At 37.1% G+C, this 20,059-nt stretch overlaps 1 protein-coding gene across 1 annotated transcript in view; it reads right to left on the reverse strand.

Annotated features, from left to right (window-relative positions):
* Nucleotides 1-20,059, reverse strand: part of Ser (protein serrate) — an 87,299-nt gene that overhangs the window by 7,100 nt on the left and 60,140 nt on the right. The window contains exons 3-11 of the mRNA XM_088049825.1: nt 19,348-19,402; nt 18,402-18,656; nt 18,232-18,292; nt 16,612-16,745; nt 10,066-10,299; nt 4,306-4,419; nt 4,046-4,252; nt 2,762-2,889; nt 2,283-2,436 (exon numbers count right to left, since the gene is read on the reverse strand). Coding sequence (XP_087905951.1) covers nt 2,283-2,436; nt 2,762-2,889; nt 4,046-4,252; nt 4,306-4,419; nt 10,066-10,299; nt 16,612-16,745; nt 18,232-18,292; nt 18,402-18,656; nt 19,348-19,402 — 1,342 coding nt within the window. The remainder of the gene's footprint in view (nt 1-2,282; nt 2,437-2,761; nt 2,890-4,045; nt 4,253-4,305; nt 4,420-10,065; nt 10,300-16,611; nt 16,746-18,231; nt 18,293-18,401; nt 18,657-19,347; nt 19,403-20,059) is intronic.

Consider the following 20,059-nt stretch of genomic DNA (forward strand, 5'->3'; position numbering starts at 1 on the left):
TGCCTTATTTGCCGTTGACAATGTCAGATGAAGCGCGATAAGTCGGAAAAAAATCCCGATTCAAATCGATGATATATTACGTCACAACAATGGGAATGAAAAGCAGTTTTTCTTTTGTACGTTAGGCGGCAATGCAAGTCACTCTGTACCGCGAGTCATGTATTTGGTTCGATACAATACCGCTGATGAAAGATATCAATGCAGCTATCGGTAATCTGATCTCCATTTAGAACTTATTACTAGCAGAGATGAGCTCTTGGGTTCGTTGTGGGTGTTTGTAATTTAGCAGAAATATTTATGTTTCCAGCCCTGGCAATTCTGCCAGTAAACACTGCGTGGGCCTCGCAGATTTGTACGACTCAATAACATAACAGTACTGCAAATCGGAGCTGTCAAAGACGATCTACAACAACCAGAATTCCAAGTTTGTTACTGTTATTTCATAGTCACGTTTTTGACAAGCGGCTGGAGAAGTGGAGATTTTGGCACTAAATCTGAAGCAACGTTTGATTTCTGACGGCATGAAATTGAAGCGACCAACGCACAAAAATAGCGAATGTCATTCCTTTCTTGGTCTTCAATTTTCGATCTCTTGACATCTCTTGTATGTGGTTTTAATTACTGCGCTCAGTTTGGAGCTCCTCAGAGATCTGGTTTAGTGTAAAAACAAACATTCCTGGAGGTCTTTTCCACTTCATCACCCCCCAGTTGTGAACTATGAGTTCATAGCCTTTGAAACTTTTTTTGTGAGGGTGGTCATCCAGAAGACAGAAAAGACATAAAGCATGACGCACTAGATCGCATCAATTAAACACTTTATGAACGGTAGATAAGTGAGAGAGCCGGCCGACCGGTCCGGCTCCATTTCTGCCGCAGCAGGATGCAGGAGCCCCCTGGAGTGAACGCCCCCCACTTCAGCTATCTTGAAAATTACCTGTCAACCAGAGCGTCATCCGCCAAGATTCATGCACAATATTAACACTGTTCCTCGCGACTTGGTCCCAGTTTAAAAACAGCATTACTCACCTGCATGAAATGTTCTCAGCAATTATTCTATGGACCGCGTTAGAGCCATTTTGCTCGTTTTGTAGCTCTTTAACATCCGGAAACGCAAATAAATAACGTGGCGTTTTTGAAATGAAAATAAGCGCTTTTTATTGGGAACGTGTAATGGGGTCATGGTTCATTATTTTTATAACCCTGCATCGTTAAGGTTGTTGCTGCAAGGCGTTGGGTTTTCTCATGAGTGGTGTGGATTTATGGCAAAAATGATATGTTTGTTGAATGATCTTTCTTCTGCGACTAAAGCGGACAATCGAATAACTGGCGGAGAGATCTGCATGTTACTGACTAATAGAGGCAATCTGTTAGAGAAGCGCAAATGATTTGCTACCATTATGCGTTTTCCGCTGGTGTAAATGTTGTTATTTGGATTATGAGTGCATTTCCAATTCATAATCCTTACAACACGAGAAATGCACTACCATCCTTGGAGTTCTCTCGTTATTGCTTGCTATTTCCATTTTTATTGCATTACAAACACGATAATCAACTTGTTCAATCCTCTATCAGATGTATAATAATCATTTTCGTATAATGGGCAATTAAATTCCGATGACTGCAAAATACACGCATGAGTGTGCTTTAGAAGCATCAATGGAATCTCGGCTTACATTTACTATTTAAAGGTTTAATTTTCCGGAGGAAACAATTATTTTAAGGCTCATTTCCTTCGACTCGACTTGCATGCATCTGATTTTGGTTTGTCAATAAATTCTCCTTTGACCCATTTGCTTTCTCATGATAGTAAGTGAAAATACGGCGTGGAAACAAGAAATGCACGGTCCTTAAGTCGCTACATCGATTTACAACACCACCTTGAAGTCATTTCCTTGAACAAAGAGCTTGTTCTAAAACGGTTGGTGCTAATCTTATTCCATTAATTTTGAAATTTGCATATTGCAGGTTTGGATGCAACTCTGTCTCCGTCAGAACTAGGTTGGCAACTCAATCAGTTTATGGTGTTGCCTTCTGAGTATCCACGTCTTTTCGAGGCAGAAAGCGAAACCTTTTTTACATAAATAAACCTGTTGGTAAGTGGTAATGCCATTAATTACAATTGTCTTTAAATAAATCACGACGAAAGAATGGCTGCGGAATGTTTACGCGTTTCAACGCAATCGCAACAAAATAAAAACAATCATAATTTTAAAGTCAAGGAGTCGTTACGAGAAGGCCGTTGTGAAGTTTAACATAATAAGAAGTTCTTAAGAATGCCTTACCGTCATCGCAGGGCGGTGTGTCACAGAGAAGTTTACTTTGACTGCAATTCTTCCCTTGCCATCCTTCAGGACAATGGCAGTAGTAGTCCGTTTGGGTGTTGAAGCAGGACGCGCCATTTTGGCACGGATCGGGACTGCAGTGGTTGTAATCGTTCTACAAAAAGAAAAAAAACGTGAAAAATGCTGTTCAAAAACGTGTTATCAAGTGGCGAGCCGCCCCCGCAGCTGTCATTCCATTGTGGCCGCGGCTTTATTGAAAGGCGGTCAATTATGTAGTTAAATGTCGCCACAGGCGTCTCTTCTCATTGCTGCTTGCATTACCAACTAAATGATTTGTTCGCCGAGAGAAATGAGTAAATGTCCGTCATTATCTCTAATGTCTGCTCGTTATTATCGTTTATTTAGCTGGTGCGATTATGGATATTAACGGGTTGTACTTGGGATGAACAGAGTTAACACCTTGGAGCTTTTGGACTTACCTCGCATTCGTGACCGGTGAATCCCACAGGACAAATGCAGCGGTATCCGTTGACTTGGTCCACGCATTCGCCGCCGTTTTTACAGGGGTTGGAGGCGCAGTCGTCGATGTCGGTGCGGCAGTCGCGACCTGGAAGATAAAAAAGGGGTAAAAACAGCTCTGGCGGCAAGATTCCTAAAAGAGTCGTCACAGTTTTGACATTTTTAGTGTGCGTCATAACTTTCTTACGTTTCCAGTGGCATAAATTTCAGAGTGAAAAATGTGCACTTGCTTCAGTGTAATTTTCCATGGTCGCAAATCTTTGTTGTTGATGGCAATAAAATGGAAATGTTTATGGGATTGCCACATTTTTACAAAATATGAATCTAGAGAGATACCATTATATAATATTAAGCCATTAAAAATCTTGTCTTCAGGTTTCCAAATGAACATGCTTTACGATTATTTGCAACAGTTGTTGCGTCGTTTCTTACCGTAAATTTTCAAGAATAACGTTTCAAATAGTGATGGTATTGAATTTTGGTCGAAGAAAGTTCAAAAGCGTTGACAGATCGGATAGAAATGAATGTCCGCTGGCACAGGAAATGAGAAGTACGCGTTGTCGATCTTCAGTGTCCGATTAATCATCACGTGGTGTCTTCACTAACAGTATTCTATTAAATGCTCGTAGAAGCATAATGAGGATAAGAGGAAGTTTTAACCATGATAAAGTGTCAGTTTTTGTGATGCCGCCGTGTAAGTAACGTGAATAGAATTGAAATGAAGATTTGAAGATTGATTGGAGGTCAGGTCGATCCTTCATTTCCAACCATCAATCTTGTAGTCGAACCGATCGGCATAAAATTGCCCATAAACGCGCTGAAAACCTCCAACGCCAACATGAAGTAGTCGGAAGGGAGTGTCAATAATTGTATAATGTCCATTTTGCACGAAATCGTGCACCACCGAATGCAAATGCATTTATCAACACGGCAATATTCCTTTCTCTCTTCCATTTTGTACAACAAAACCGTCGTGAGCGCAAAACCAACGGTAACCTGCGTCAACATTCACACGTCAGAATGAATTTTAATGACACATTCTTATTCCACGTTTCGCACGAAGAATTTCTGGACGGTTTTAAGACGCACACAACGAGGATCTGTATTTTATGTCCTCTACTGACGAATCTACTTATCTTTGATCAAGATCTACAATCATAAAGTTGAGCAGGATTCGTTAAACGCTCGATTGTATTCAGTGAAGACGGGATATTTTAATGTGGGATCTTTTTGCTAATACTGACCTGTGTATCCCGGCTGACAGGCACAGTGGTAATCGTTGACCAAATCGATACAAGTGGCGCCATGTTGGCATTGTCCCACACAATCGTTGATGTTCTGATCGCAGTTCTTTCCAGTCCAACCAACGCGACATTTGCAGCGATAATCTCCGACCAAGTTCACGCAAGAGATTGCGTTGATGCAAGGGTTCGTCAAGCATTCATCGGCATCTAAAATCAATCAAATATGAACAATTTGTCCAATACAGGACTTGAACACTTACCGAACTGACAGAGGTTGCCTTCCCAAGCTGGTGGGCAATCACACTTGAAAGAGTCCTGGAGATCGACGCACGTTCCGCCGTTCTGACACGGAGCAGAGGCGCATTCATCAATGTCTGTAATAAAACATCGAAACAATAAGAACTGCAGTGAGGTCAACTATTCCTATAAAATCAACGGTTGCTGGCTAGAAGAGAAGCACGAAACTTATATATCATGTTAAGAAGACAGCGACTCTCATTATTTTTTCCTTTACTATCTAATCTGACATCGTGAGCAGGAAAATGCCTTGTCGCAAATAAAACACAGGCGTATCGTTCATTTCAAGTCCAATAACTGGGCTCCCATCAACGGGAGTTTCTTTCTCGAAAGAATTTCATTTTTTATATTAACTTTATCCACACCATCAAGTGATAAATTGATAACACAGAAGAACAGTCTTTTTGTTACATATACATTGTTAACATGGTCGGAAAGGTAATTTTGTGCTAAAAATACCTCAAAAAGATAATACAAGGTGTTTATAAATGTTTCTAGGATCAAGGGTGGCTCTGGAATTCCTGTTGTACACTACTAGTATTTTGCCACTTTGTTTTCATTGTGAATATATTTTGAAAATTATTTATAATGTTATTTACGTCAATGACGTTTCAGTTACAGTTTTGTGTCCAAGTTTTTAATTTTCAGGTTTTAAACCACAACTAGAACAGTTTATTTCTCAAAACTTACTTTGCTCCATGTTTGAGGTTAACTGCAAATGTCGATTGAAAAATCGAAACCCACATTTGTAATGAGCGGCAAATTTCTTTGACATTTCATAGCCAACCTTGATGCTAAAAACATTTATAAACACCTTGTATGTCCACGGCGTCAAAAAAAAAATCAATTTTTTATTGCCTTCCGTCGAACACTCATGGTCACCCCCAAAATCGTCTCTAATTTCAAAGATAAAATTTTGTAATTTTGCATAAGCTGATGGTTGATCAAGCTCCACAATCTGTCGCAAAAATTTGCTTTTTCATCACTATTTTTGCTTAACATCGCGACGCCTAAGAAGTGTAATTTTTAAAGATTTTTTTAATTTTTGCGAAAATGCTTTCGAATTCTTTTCAACATAACTGATAAAAATATCTATTTTTATTTTTAATCTTATACTAACTGTGTTTAAAATTTTAGGAAAAAACGCTGTTTTGTCAAGTTAGTTTTCAAAACCACGAATAACAATAATTGCAAACTACGTTTACACCAAATTTTCAAAAGTCTCTTCGTTCATTCCTATGGAGGTCAATTTTGATTAACACGGGCGTGTTTTACTTATTGGATACTAGAAATCGTTAATCAACAACGAAAAAGCGACAATTTTACAAAGACTTTTGTTACAATCTAAAGCAAACAAAAGGATAGTTGACATTTGTGACATAATATGTTTGTAGTTTAGTGTAAACGATGATTTTAATTTTGACGTCGTGAATTTGGAAACTAACTTGCAGCATTTTTTCCACAAATTTTAAACTCAATTTGAATTGAATCTTAAATGACAACTGAAATATTTTCAACACATTTGTATAGCAATTTAAAAAAAATAACTATTTTGCATTAATAAGAGCGCAAAAATTCACATTGCCGTTTGAGAAAAGCAGCTGTCGCGCGGAATTCTTTCAAAATCGGCAATGTGAATTTGAGCTCGAAATACACACATTATTCAAGAGGTAGTTAACCATTTATTAAAATAAATCTGTGAAACATTTGTTTAAGTGCCTTTTGGCGTTTTTATGTGTAAGAAATAGAATATACTATATTTTTTATAATTTGTTCGTCGAAAGACAATAAAAAAAATTAATAACTTTTTTTTTGACGACGTAGGCATAATGACTTTTTAGATAGTTTTTCAGCAAAAAAATACCTTTTTCTACTTTGCGTTAACAATACTTTCATTGTGAAACGCAAACGCGTTTCACAATAAAAACAATTGTTTTTATTATAGCACGCAAAACAGTAATTTTTTTGGTTATGTTGGCTGTTATTATGCCGACACTTAAACGTTGAATCAAAACCGCAATGATGATCATCATCATGATCATGAAAATGTGAATTTAGGAATAATGAATCAGAAGAAAAGCAAACGTTGTAATACCTAATTTTGCAAAATTAAACAGAAAACGTCAATAATTATTTGAATTGAAATTTTGTTAGACAAATGTCATTACCTCTTTTGTCACCAACCTAACTTGTCAAAAATCCCTAATCGAAAATAATTTCTTTCAAATGCAATTTTTAAATTTATTTACAATGCGAAGTAGAAAAAATAGTATATTACACTCATTTCATAAGACGACTTGTAGCACTCATTCTATTTGACCACTCCTCGCTGCGCTCGTCGTGGTCAAAACTCATTCGTGCTCGCCTTATGAAATACGTGTAATAATGTACTATTTTCTATTTCGCGTTCATAATGAAGATATTTCGATACGCGTTTGAGCGTATTTCGGTATCGTAATGGATCAATCCCGTGCCAATATTTCCAGGAACATAGGTATATTTTCCTTGGGTTTGCATTAGACAAACCGTCAACCTGCCGTCAACGTTGACAATTTAGATTTTGGTTTTGATAAATCTTGATAAATCGATCAATACACTATTATTTCTTGTTGTACTTGGCTTGATAATTCATCGGAGAAAAACTCTTTGGATGCAAGAGAACCATCATGATCATGATCAACATCTTCGCTCTCTTGGCTCCCTTGGGCTCCGGTAACCTCAAAACGTCACACCCGTCAAACTGACTGAAATTGGATTTGGCTACTTGGAATTTTTTTCCCGAACATTTTGCAAATGCCAACTACCCCAAAATTCCCTAGATTTCGAAATCAAGTTTTTTCGTTTAAAATAAGGCGAAATAGAAAAAATAGCGTATGATACTTGTTCATAATGCATTTTGCCGCACTTAATACTTTATGACTAAAAACGTGCGTGCGGCAAAATGTTCATTATGAAACGCGTTTCATAATATACTATTTAGAAACCATTTTCAGAATGCTTGTAACAAGAAATTTTTTCAAAAATTGTTCGACTGTAATTAGTGTATTTATTGACAGCCTCTCGGATTATTTCGTCACACCTGCAGAAGCAATCGCCTAAGAAGCGCACCGAATTAATCTTGAAGGATAAAATCAGGACGCCGATCACACTTATTTTTAATTTCATATAAATTGACTTTTACTTTTAGATACTCGTCCTTGATACATTTTTGAACGAATCATATTTTGTGTCGGACCAGAGCACGCCTCTTTACCATAATAAATGTGCGCTGGTCCAAAATTGAGATCTGATACATTCTGGATAAGATAGTCTAAAATATGAACAGATGTTTCAAATGAAGGTGCAATTACTCAAATCTTTTTTCATCGTATCAGGAGCTCCTTGGGCTCTTTATACGCGAAGGCAGCGATTCATCATTGTTAACAAAATTGCCCATAATGGTCAAATTGTGCAATTTCGGGAATAATTCAAGTGTCAAGACATCAGAGGAGATTTATTGACGGAAATTATTAATAAACAGGAAATTCCATTTGGTCAGTGATCATTTTTGAATTTATTTGTTGTGTGAAAGGGGGCGCGTACGCGGAAAGGTGACATTAAAGGTTGCGCCCCCCGGTGCTGCGCAGCGAAAAAGATGGACTTCTCTGTCCGTATAAATCAGAGTCGTACCCGGCAATTACGTCGCTCCCCCGCCCCGTTATTATATCTATTACTTGTAGGGAGCGCTCCGATCGCGGGGAGACTTAATTACGCCAGAACGCTGCGCTCCTCCACCTTTGACCTCACATTCCACCAGTGCTGCCACCTATTCGGCACGAATATGCTCAATGTGCTCTTCCTATTCGTGATGGTCAATCCGATGGTTCAATTCGATCAACAAGAAAAAATTCCGAGCGATCAAGCATGTCGCGGCTTATCCTTTTATCCAAAAATGACATTCCTTGGGGCTTGATTTTAAAATCCATTTGGTAAAATGATAAATCATGACGTCGAAGGATTCCATTTTGTTGGTACACCAATACCCATCATTTTCTGGGTATAATTGTAGGGTACGAGGAAACGTAGAAATGAAGTTCTAAAAACTTGGATGAGTAAATTAAATAATTTAATAAATAACAATTTTAAAAAACAGTAGACAACTACCATTTACTGAAGAAGTCCGACCCGAGGATTCATTATGGTTGCCGGTAGAAACGCTTACCTCGGTTGAAAAAAAAACTCAATTAATTTAACTTCTCAGAAAATAACAGGTCTGTTGTTTGATGGCAACGTGAGAGGCGTGGTACGAAAACAACTCTGCTTCGACTCGACTATTTCTTCACTTTCTCTTCTTCTTCTTCAGTTGAGCTTTATCATGTTCACTTAGGTTTTTATTCGTCGATGTTTTTAAGTCGCGAATTAAAGATTTTGCCTTTTAACAGGCCACATGCTGGCACCATCTCCATCTGTGATCCAAACACCGCAAAAACTCGACCAATAAAACCGACAGTTATCGAACCGATAGAATTTCAAAAAATCAATCGTGAGTGATTTCACTCCAAGTCAAAAACCGAACTCTACATTTCCTTGTCGGGTGTATTTGCCATTCGGAGATTTCGACTGACAAATTGCCTGGTTGGTAACCTCGAGGTTCAGTTCCTTCGGGTTATTTATACGTAATTATAAAGATATATGTTTGTCATGAAATATCAACTGAGCTACCTATAATTTTGGATTGTGCCATTTATATTTTAGACCCACAATGAATTTTTCGTGATCACATAAACTATTTATGCGCCAGAAGGATCGCAATAAATACTCTTTCATTACCTCTTGTCCTTTGTGCAAAAAGGTCGGCCACACTTTCCATATAATTTGTGGTCTATTACGTTCGTTTTTTTTGAAAATCGTGATTTCAATACGCGTTAATCTAATGAAGATGAAACCGCAACATTCATAAAAACTGAAACGTCAGGAGGATAAAAAGTGTGTCTTCATTGCTCTGATTGCTTTATTGCTCGTTATTCGACCATAAAAGACGAAAGTTGGAGATTACCTTTTTAATTAATGTTGTTTAATGATGGGTGGCTTATGCTGGGGCTATAATTCCCGAAATTTCCTTCAATGACAACATGACTGAAGTCAAAACAAGCACCGTTACGGTGCATAAACTTTCACGCCCATGTTATTATCCAGTCGGTGATTAGGAACTAGAAAAATTCAAAGTTCTTTCCGAGTGCCATGTAACCGATCGCCTATTTATTACTTAGTAGCTTTGATTGGATTTGTGTGTAGGTGTAACTTAATAATCCCCAACGCCATAATTATAGACCCGACATTATTAATATTGTTAGACGCCAAGAATCCGAGGTTTGCAGAAACCAAAAATTTTTTCTTTTAAATAACCGTACGATTTGTACGATTCTCACGATCTGATTAATATGTTAAATTTAATTAATACGCTCGAATAAGTGACGGAATTAAAATTTAATTGTGTGAAATCAGTGGAACTAATCGTGGAATTTACTAACTCAACAAAAGAAAGGGGCTGTCTTCCATCAATCAACGCCCGAAGAGGCTTCAGCGGTGAACAAGTGTCAAAGTGGGGCCCACAAAGCCCCCTTCTTCACGTTTTACCAACCACTCGACCCTCTAAAAGATTTATAGACAACATGCGGTTGCAGCGTAAACAACACTGTTTGTTTAAAAACTAGCCTTCATTTAGGGGGGTTTTCCCTACTTACCGACATTACACGTCGTCCCTGTCCATCCAGGCCCACACTCGCAGCTGAAAGATCCTCCTGCTTCTAGACATGTTCCTCCATGAAGACACGGTTGAGGCGCGCATGGATTGTCCACGACTTCGCAATTCGTACCAGAAAAGCCTTCCGGACATGTGCACAAGTAATTATCAGGGGCCGTGTTCTCACAGGTGCCCCCATTTAAACACGGTTCATGGGTTCCGCAGTAATTTAAATCTGAAAAGATGAAAAAGTTAGTTGAAAAAAGCGCTTGTTTTAGGAATTATAATTAGCTTGACCTCGGTGATTGACAGGACGACTGAACCGAATTGATGGTTCGATGGGAATTGTGCGCTTTCGAAAGGTAAATTGGTGTTGCGGGGCTTCCTTTTAATAACATGTTGGATGGTAGAAATAATTAACGGCGGACATTAGCATAATGGAGAGGTCCTGGAGGACGTCAGAGAGCGTGCAGCTCAAAATTGATTAGTAGACATCAATTTTCTACTTCGATTTAGCAGAAGGCATTACAAATATTTTAGGCACTGCCACTTTGCTTGTTATGCAAATTAAGAAACTTTTTTTTGGCATTTTTCCGGTGCCCTTTATTATAAACAGCTCATTGCTATCAGTCCACTCTCCTGTGTAAATTTTCGAAAATTTTTGGGTGTAAATCAGGCTTTCAAATGTTTAGGGAGAAAATTGAATGTAGCGATTTTTTAGGTTAACACGTTGTCAAAGTTAAGTATATTAATCAATAACTAATTAAACATTTGTTGCAACAGGAAGTTTTTAATAGAGATTTAACAAGTTTTGGCAATGTTGTGCAAGACAATTAACTTCTACGCATGCCACAGTTGCGTCAAGGTCAAACGTTTTTACTGCCAATTGTTACCGATAAAAATTGCTAGGGGCTGTTGCCAACTTAACTTTCTAATAAGTGGATCGATAGTAATGAGCTGTGGTATAAATACCATTGAAAGTGTTGTTTAGATGGAGTATTTAATTATTTTTGACTGTGTTTTTACTATTGTTGGGTTGCAATCTTTTAATATGTCTTATCTATACTGCCATTGAGTAGTAATTGTTTATTTTAGGACACTTTTGGAGCAATTAGTGGTCCAAAAACGCCAACGAATGACGACTTTTCAAATTTCATATTTTAAAAATCGCAAAAAAAAAGTTACAGGCGTTTGTCGGTTGACGATGAAAATTAAAATAAAATTAGACGAAAAAATAATACAGTGCTTTGTACTTTAAATGAATAAGCTTTTATCTTCCTTAATTTTAGAAGAAAGTATTTGAAAATGATAGATTGTCCACGAGTTTTTGAATAAAGTGAACTTTTCCTTGGTGTTGGACATCTTCGATTTTTAAAAAAAGTTGCTCAGAATACATTACACTCCTCATTTGATATAAATAAATTTAAAATTCGATTCTAAGCAACTTTTCTTAGAATAATACCTAATTTTTAGAGATATTCCTAACCCGAAGTAAATTACAAAAAAATATCTTTATTAAAAAAATCGCTAATAGATTGAATTTGCCATATCTGCTGTATCGTCATGGATTTTGCAAAGTTACAAGTTGCATATAAATATCCCTAAAAAAGAACTTAGCAAAATTTAACTAAATATACCAAAAATTAATAGAGATATACTATACATATTTCAGAATTATTGACATCTCGGTAGGCCATGTCTGTGTAAAACGCCTCTCTCTAACAATGTGAACGACTTTTAGCATTTTGGTTCTAAAAGTGTCAATGTAACATTTTGAGGTTATGAAGTAAATTACTTTTTTAAGCTAATGGATTGATATTTTAATCAGATTTTGAATCTACCATCATAATACAGATTTCTTCTGCTTCAAATTCCAGTTCCTCTTCAGAATCTGATGATCAGATTCTAAGTTGACATGACACTAAATACGCTTATATTAGAAGATTCTGCCAACATAAATTTGAATTTCCAAGGCACACTGAGATGTCAATAATTCTGAAATATAGTATACCAGCTTGTATTCTGGCTGAAATTAAACATTAACCATTCACTGATCAAAATTATCATTAAGGCAATACATTTTAAGAAGTTGCAAGCCAACTACAATACAAAAAAATAATTACTGCATCTAAACAACTCATTCAATGGTATTTAAATAGACCGACACGGTTTGTTGATCCTCCAGAGTGGGAGGTTGCATACTTTACAGGCTGTAGTGCCCGCACTCCACAGTAACACCAAAAGTAACGAGATTTACTACAGTACCTAACCCTACTTTTGCGTTGGCAGTGCGGCAAAAAAGTGAGATTACACTGGCCACTCAAAGGCGTTTAAAAAAAACAACCTTTATCACAACGAACATTATACACCAAAGGATTATTTACACCTTAAAAATCAAAATAAAAAATTTGGTTGGTGGCACCATCTATTAAAAGATCCGATAATTGCAAGTGACTTTGTCAAGATCAAGATTATTAATTCAGTTTTGGATGGTTTAGCGGCTAAAAAGCATTTTACAAATCTCGCACTGTATAACAATTTTACGTCTCTCCAGCAAATGCCGCTCAGGTTAAAAACAGAATCTTTAGAATTTAAAAATATTTCAAAATCTTTGAAAATTGAAATTTTTGCCAAGTTTCAATTAATACTTCTATCCTATAAAAATGAATGTAAACTGGAGAATGAAAGAATTGAAGATAACAAATAACAAAATGCTTTGGAAATCATGCACGAGTAAAGTCCGTTTTTTTTTTAAAAACCACCAACACCGCACTGTCTCACCACTTTACAACCGGCAACGTCGTCGATGGTGACGTTTTGGTGATAAAATGAAAAAGGTTAGTTGCCTAATTGACAATTTGATTACACAAAACAGCCTTTCAGGCTGTGCCGAGTCTTTTCACTATTTAATCCTTTGATTTGCAGTCCAACAGGGGGTAAAAGAAACGTTTTTAACAGAAACATTGCCTAATTTTTAGAAATGTCAAAAATTTGACAATTATTTTCTCACCAAAAATCTCCCTAGGCAACGTTGCCGGTTGTAATGCAGGGGAGGATTGCGGTGTTGGTGCTTTAAAAAAAAGAAACTTTAGCAAAAGTGCTTTTTGAAACGGCTGAAATTGATTGATCTAAATTTGCAAAATACGGTTCAACCACTGTCCAGCGACCTCGCCTGCAGAAAAAAGGGACAAGTCCCGACAACATTCGCTTTGCCTGGGTGCTAAAAACGCCACCACAATGACGTTGTTTCCTATTGCTTAACATAATAAAGGCATTAATATGCCAGCAGCGATAAACTAATTTAAGCAGCTTAGTTAAAAATGTAAAGTTGTTAAAGAGCGCGGACACATGCACGGAGCTGCTGCAGTTTAAGGCACCGTGGGATCTTTTACAGGTGCTTGGGACACAAAGTCCTCTAATCTGAACCGGATACGTCCAAAGAAAAAGGATTAGATCCATAAAGGCTTAGCATGTCAGCGAGCTTTTGTCTAATTTCGTGGGTTAGCAACTTTTATTGTTGGAGGTCATTCTTTTGAAACGATATCATTGCAATTAATAATAATAACGAGTGGAAGATGTGTCATAAATCTTACATTCTCGCGTAACTGTTCTGTTGGAAATAACTTCTAGGAGTCGCGTCCTGTCTAGCCAATTAAAATTTTTCGTTGGTTAGCATTTAACGAATTTCCGCAAATGAGCTCGATTTAACATGCAGAATTGGCGAGGTCACATTTCTAATAAGCGAAGTTAATTAATTGTTTCGGTCGTCTACCACAATTAGAAAATTCTGTCAGTTTCCCAGGTGCTCTTTTGTATCAATTATTCAAAACCAACGATGGTGAATTTAATGTGAATTTATGAAATTCCTGAGAGTCTTCGCGAGTTTTTCTGGATGAAATTATCATGTATAGCATACTACAAAATTTTTAGGTAATTTAATCCCGCGTTTATGGTGCTGATGAACTTTTTAAGGTATTTATCTGCACGCGTCATTCCAGCTCTTTATCAGTCGTAACATGGTAAAGTTAATGTCAAATTAAAAAAATGAATAAGTTGTCAAGAAAACAAGTTGTTAACGTTTCGTGAACAGGTTTCCAGACAGAATAGGATGAGGACAAGTATAAATTGTTTTGGTTTAAATTTAGGTCATGCTTATTGCAATTGCATAATTGACCTCTGGAGACATAGATATTGAAAACCAGTTGGTTGTGACCTCGACTTTTGTTAAAGAGAGCCGACATCTCAGGAACAAAGAACTTTGAACTTCGTTCTATGTCCCCAATATTTGGTTCATTTTCAAATTAAAAGGTCAACAAACTCATGAGCGACCTTGCAACTTCAATGGATTTGAACCAAGAATTTTCAGGTTTCTTTATTATAGCAAAATCTCAAAAAATCCACTCCTTTTCTCTAGATTCCTTCAGGTCCACCTTCCCACAAAAACAAATTCGATTAAAAACGTGTAAGGCAAGAATAATGGTTCCTATATAATAATACACAATGAATAATATCTAAAAAAATTAATGTACCGTGCAAACGATCTGTCATTTCCATACAACTTAATAAACATAAACTTCACCGCGCATAATCGTTCATTGTGTTGAGATGTTTGTAAAAAAATTAGAATGAGAAAGCGACAGATGCGCCCTTGTGCAACTGTTGTGGATAAAATACTGAAAAAACTGAAGTGTCCTAAAGGGAGCAGTGTCCATTCATCACTATCTTTATAAAAAAATGTGGAGCAACAGGGGTGTTATGGATAGTGATTCGGGACAATGGTACACTTGATCATGCGGTCGTTTCAGCCCCCTGTATTAAATTAACAAAACGTTTTAATAGGGTTTCTATGAGATAACCCTTCGACAAGTGTAATCGGGGCGCCAATTAAAGCCGCATTATCGAAGAAAAAAAGTGTGAATGTGAAGATGTGTTGGGAACACAGTAGCAGTAGCGAATCACAGAGGGTTGAAGTCTCTGAGGAGTATTTAGGGTTGTTTAGTGTTTCGTTAGTAGACAGTTGGTTTTTTTAAATCTAACCCTTCACAGCAAGCTTTTAGGATTTTGGTAAAAATTGGTGCTTCCTTCGTTATAAAGAAGAAATTAAATTAATTACTCCTACAAAATTATAGTAAATACAGGGTGTCCCAGAACTCGTGACCCAGAAAAAAAAGGCTTATGAAGGCAACAATTCTCAACCAAAATTTCGAAACAAAAATTTTCTAGCTCAAAAAATAATCGAGTGAAGACAAAAAACGGTAGCCAATCTGGAAGCTGAACAGAATTTGATAATCGGTAACTATGGACACATATTATCGTCCATTGGTCAGGTGAACATTACACTCTCGTTGCCTAGGAAATTTTACTCTATCTCTAGAGTAAGCTTCCGGGATTGGTTGTTAAATTTTTATCCTTTATCGAATACTATTAAACTTAAGCAATTTTTGTTTTAAAATTTACCATCTGTATTGCTGCCGGCACCCTCCCTTGCTCTCTGGGTCATGAGTTCTGGGACACTCTGTACAGTATGTCCCCGGATTGAGTTCACAAGAGGGAAAAAAAGTTTATTTTCCATTTTACAAAAAAATGACAAAGGAATAACATTTTTTGCTTATTTCAAAACAGATAAATCTGCAATTAAAATTTCAAAATTATCAGTTTGTACTGTAAAATTAATTCTTTCATTATTTTTTTTTTATAAAATTTTGTAATCGTATTTAAATAATAGCAGGCTGTGGATTCACAATATCAAATAGTGCGTTAAAGATTAAAGAAAAATTTACCCAATAATGTGTAAGTATTAAAAAATTGGAAAAAAAATGCAATTGCATCCTTAACAATAATTAAAGAATTACGAGTTAGAATTGAACTATGTGCTAAAACAGGTAATGGGTCAATCAAATAGTGGAAATTGGTTTAAGTTAAAGAACAAATTTCATTCTTTTGACATTTTTTGCAAAATTAAAAATAAAAAATTTCTTCGTTATTTTTTGTTTGTTTGGATTTTAAGAACACAGCTTCATAATATTAAAGTTTTAATTGAAGATTTATTTATTTTAAATGAAGCAAAAAATATTATTCCTGTCATTTTTTTGTAAAATGAAAAATAACGTTTTTTTTCCTCTTGTGAACTCAATCCGGGGACATACTGTATATGCCAAGGGAGAAAAGACAATTTTTTTGGCCCAAGTGTAATTGTTTCCCAAGATCTGAAGGATCGAGGGAAATTAGAAAGCGAGGAAAAATTTGGGAAACTAGAAAATAGCAAAAACTAAACAAAAAAAGTGAGGTGAATGCTTTACATTTGACAACTGAGAAAAAAAAGTTAAAGAAAAAGTAAAATTTTGAATGATTTACAAATCTTGGCAGAAGAAAAGAGAAACCAAAGCAATTTATGGGAATTTCATTAATTGTAAAATAACCGTAAAAATTAAAGAAACGGAATTCAGAAAGAAAAAATAAAAAACATAAAATTTTCCTGTTATTCTTTCTTTTTTTTGTGTCAAATTTTCGGAGAGGATTTAGATCACCTTTTCTTTTTTTTTGTTACCTTGGTCGCAGAGGATTCCTCCCCAGTTGGTATCACAAATGCACTGCCACGACGAGCCATTACAATATCCATGTTTGCATCCCGGATACGGCTCGCACTGATCGCAGAATTCTCCTCTCCATCCTGGCCGGCAACTGAAACACGATAAAATCCGTGTCAAATTTTTAAAAGCGTGTAAATACATGTAAGTTGCGCAACAGAAATCTCGCTTTTTACCATGATTTCTTGGAAGGCGTCGTGGCTTTTCCGTTCGACACACAATACAATGATTGCTCTGTTTTATTGTGGTACGAGCCGTGACAAATTTGCACCTCCAACACATTTCTAACAATGTTATTAACACCATAATGCACGTCCCGACGGAAGTATAAATATGCTACAACGACGAAAAAACCAACTCATTTTGTGTGCTTTGCCCTGAAAGAGCTGAGAATTCCACGCTGATTGCGACGAAGCCGGTGACCGTAACTGAAACACCGGAGACTTCAACGATAGGCTAGAACGCCAACGCTTTATTTCTTTTGGTTTTTGAAGGAAGAAATTGGTAGCAGATAAAGGTTCAAGAGCTGATGGTGTTTGACCTGTGGTCTTTATTCGAAAAAATGGGGAGGTTCTGCGTATGGTTGTTCTCGTGGTTGGTATTTAGATTTTATCGAAAACCGTGAGGAACCCATCCACTGTGGCATTAATTACGAAAGAAAGCAGTAGGCGTAGCTCTGCTAATACAACAGAAGTTAATATATAATCTTAAGATATCTGGCATCAATAACAACGAAATATAATCGTTTATAATAACCGACAATTAAATTCGTATCAGATTTATAAAAGGACCCTGAAAAAATGCACAGTTACGAAACGCTTTAATGGAATGAATGACCTGGGCGCAAACACTATTCATCAAGTGCAATTTTCGTTTAGTTGGTAATAAAAACAAAGCCGTAACTGCAGTACCGACAGAATGATAAAGGTGTACTGGAAAAAAATGTAACGTGTAGACTTGCCTTTAGGCCAAGTGGCTCCACCATGTAATTATTAAATGCCGATATTTTAACGTCGCGATCCCAATTCAATTTGCACCAAAAGCAATTATATTTACTAAACGAGTCTCGTGTTCTGGTTACACAAACGAGTCCGAAATTGCGAAAACCCAAGCACTTAAAATTAGCTCATCTCCAAACTAGGTTGAAACGTTTAACTTTCGTTTAAAACTCCGCGTTTCCTCTTAATTAAATGCAGAACGTTATAACTTGATAGAGGAAGTAATTGAGACGAGAATCACGTCATCACGTAACTTACTTCGATATCTTATTTATTGCACTTTGCGGAAAAAGCGATTCTGCAAGATTAAATTATATCAATTGTCGGATAAATTGTATCTAACATAAAGAAGATACGTCAATTATTGAAGAAATAAATCGGTTTTAGGTATGGAATTTGATGGGTACGTGAGAAAGTCAGGAGTTGAGGAAACCACGCCATCACGGGATTTGTTCGAGACTTTTTTCCAGCTCAAACTCTTCCTTATACACTTTTTAATTACGGTTTCCAATGGAGATTGCAGAAGATTGATATGACGGAAATGAGCCTTGTTTGTAGAGAATAGAATAAAGTTATACTAACTTGCATTCGCCGGGATTATCACATTTGCCGTGGACCGGATGACAGCCTGGCTTGCATACAGCTGGAACAAACACATTTTCTTATTTTCCATTCAGAAGGAGGAAGAAATTGAGAAGTGGAGAAAACGAGTTCCATACAATATTTTTTTCAGTCAATCGTTGGATACAAACCGAAATCGCAGGTGGCGCCCTTCCAGCCCTGTATGCATTCCTTGTCCCCATTGGAGTCACAGATATAATGCCCGAATTTGTCATTTCTTGGCCTACAGAACTTGGTACAGGTGGCATTGTAGTAATGACTATCACATTTGACGCGCACCCTGTAGGTGAGCCGTGCCTTAGGCCCCCTGTGGTTCAGGGTGTGCCATTCTGCGCTCGGATCGATGATACCCGAATAGGTGGCTTCTTCAATAATGTCGTTAGTAGCTGGAAAGAGAAAAAGAAAATTGATGAAGAGGAATGAACGGGCATCAGTGGTGTCGACCATCGTCCTTGCCTAAAGACGTTCGTGATTGAATCGGAAGACTGCCCACGCCACAACAATCTCGCACACCCCCGGGACAATCGTGTAAACGATGTTGTTCATTCATGAAGTGTTGTAAACAAGACCTACTGTGTGTGAATCATGTGCTACCCGCTGGTGGTGGGTGGATTTATTCAATCGACGACGAAATTATCGATTGCGAAAGCTGCTATTAGTCTGATTTGCCATGTAATGATGCAAACAATGAGCATTGCAGGTTCTCGCGCGAATTCAATTCCAGGTTGAGCAATAGGGAGTATGATGAACTATACACAAGTGGTATTCCTCTTGACGCTTCGCTTTTCGGTTGACAAGTGCCCGTTTCAAGTTGTACCAAACAAATTAAAACGGTGCGTGGTCGTTTGTAACAACCACTTGAAGATGTTTTGTTTGAGGTAGCACAAGTGTCAGCACCCAGTAGGTTAATTAGTTTTATTGGGAAAACATCACTCGAACACTCGTAGAAAGTGTGAGTCTGTGTGGGCAGATTCTTGAATAAGTCAACATGCACTCGCACACCTTCTGATAGAGGATGATCCAGTGATGGGTGTTAAAACGCCCACTGATGGAATATTCATGTTATGCTATACTTACCAGGTATTGTAAAGTTATTGTGGTCCACAGCCTGAAGAATGAGAGTGAAGGATCTCTGCAACAAACAAAAAAAATGAGTTATATTGTCTAAATAATACCAGCAATGAAATATCGTCTCTTTCAACTCAGCGTGATTAGACATGGAAATTACCCTCATTGCTATACACTCCTGATAATTGCAATTTTAATGCCCAAGTCGTGGCCTTGCACACCAAAACCTCCTCATTAGCCGCTCACTCGTGAAAAACCAGCAAATAAATGTCTGACAAAGTCGCTCAGATTTCTAATCTACAAACTAGTGGTTTCGGTGTTTTATTGTTTCCGGCTGAAATGATTATCTCTTGTGCATGTTTAAGTCTCAAGGATGTTCTCCGATTACCAAGTTACGCTTTAAATCCTCCAGTTTTTCTTTCCACGAAAGCGATTGCAAACTAGAAAAAGTCTCGCCTCGCGCGGAATGCAATTTGATTTTTTGGTGTCGGTTCCAAAAATTCGCACGGCTCTAAGTGGCATCTCATCCAATTTATCAAGCTGTAGGGGTCTAATCGTAAAATTATACATCGTGTCTTGTGAAGTGTAACGTCTATTAACGGTCCATTCAACGTTTAACAATTAGCTGCTCATTAGAACATTTTTAACTAATTTTTCACACTAATTCCTCAGATTGCACTGACTGGTAAAAAATTATAATAAGCATCACCGTTTCCATTTT

Source organism: Gnatocerus cornutus, chromosome 1, assembly GCF_029298725.1.
Source record: "Gnatocerus cornutus isolate USDA-ARS CGAHR chromosome 1, icGnaCorn1.1, whole genome shotgun sequence".
NCBI classification, from domain to species: domain Eukaryota; kingdom Metazoa; phylum Arthropoda; class Insecta; order Coleoptera; family Tenebrionidae; genus Gnatocerus; species Gnatocerus cornutus.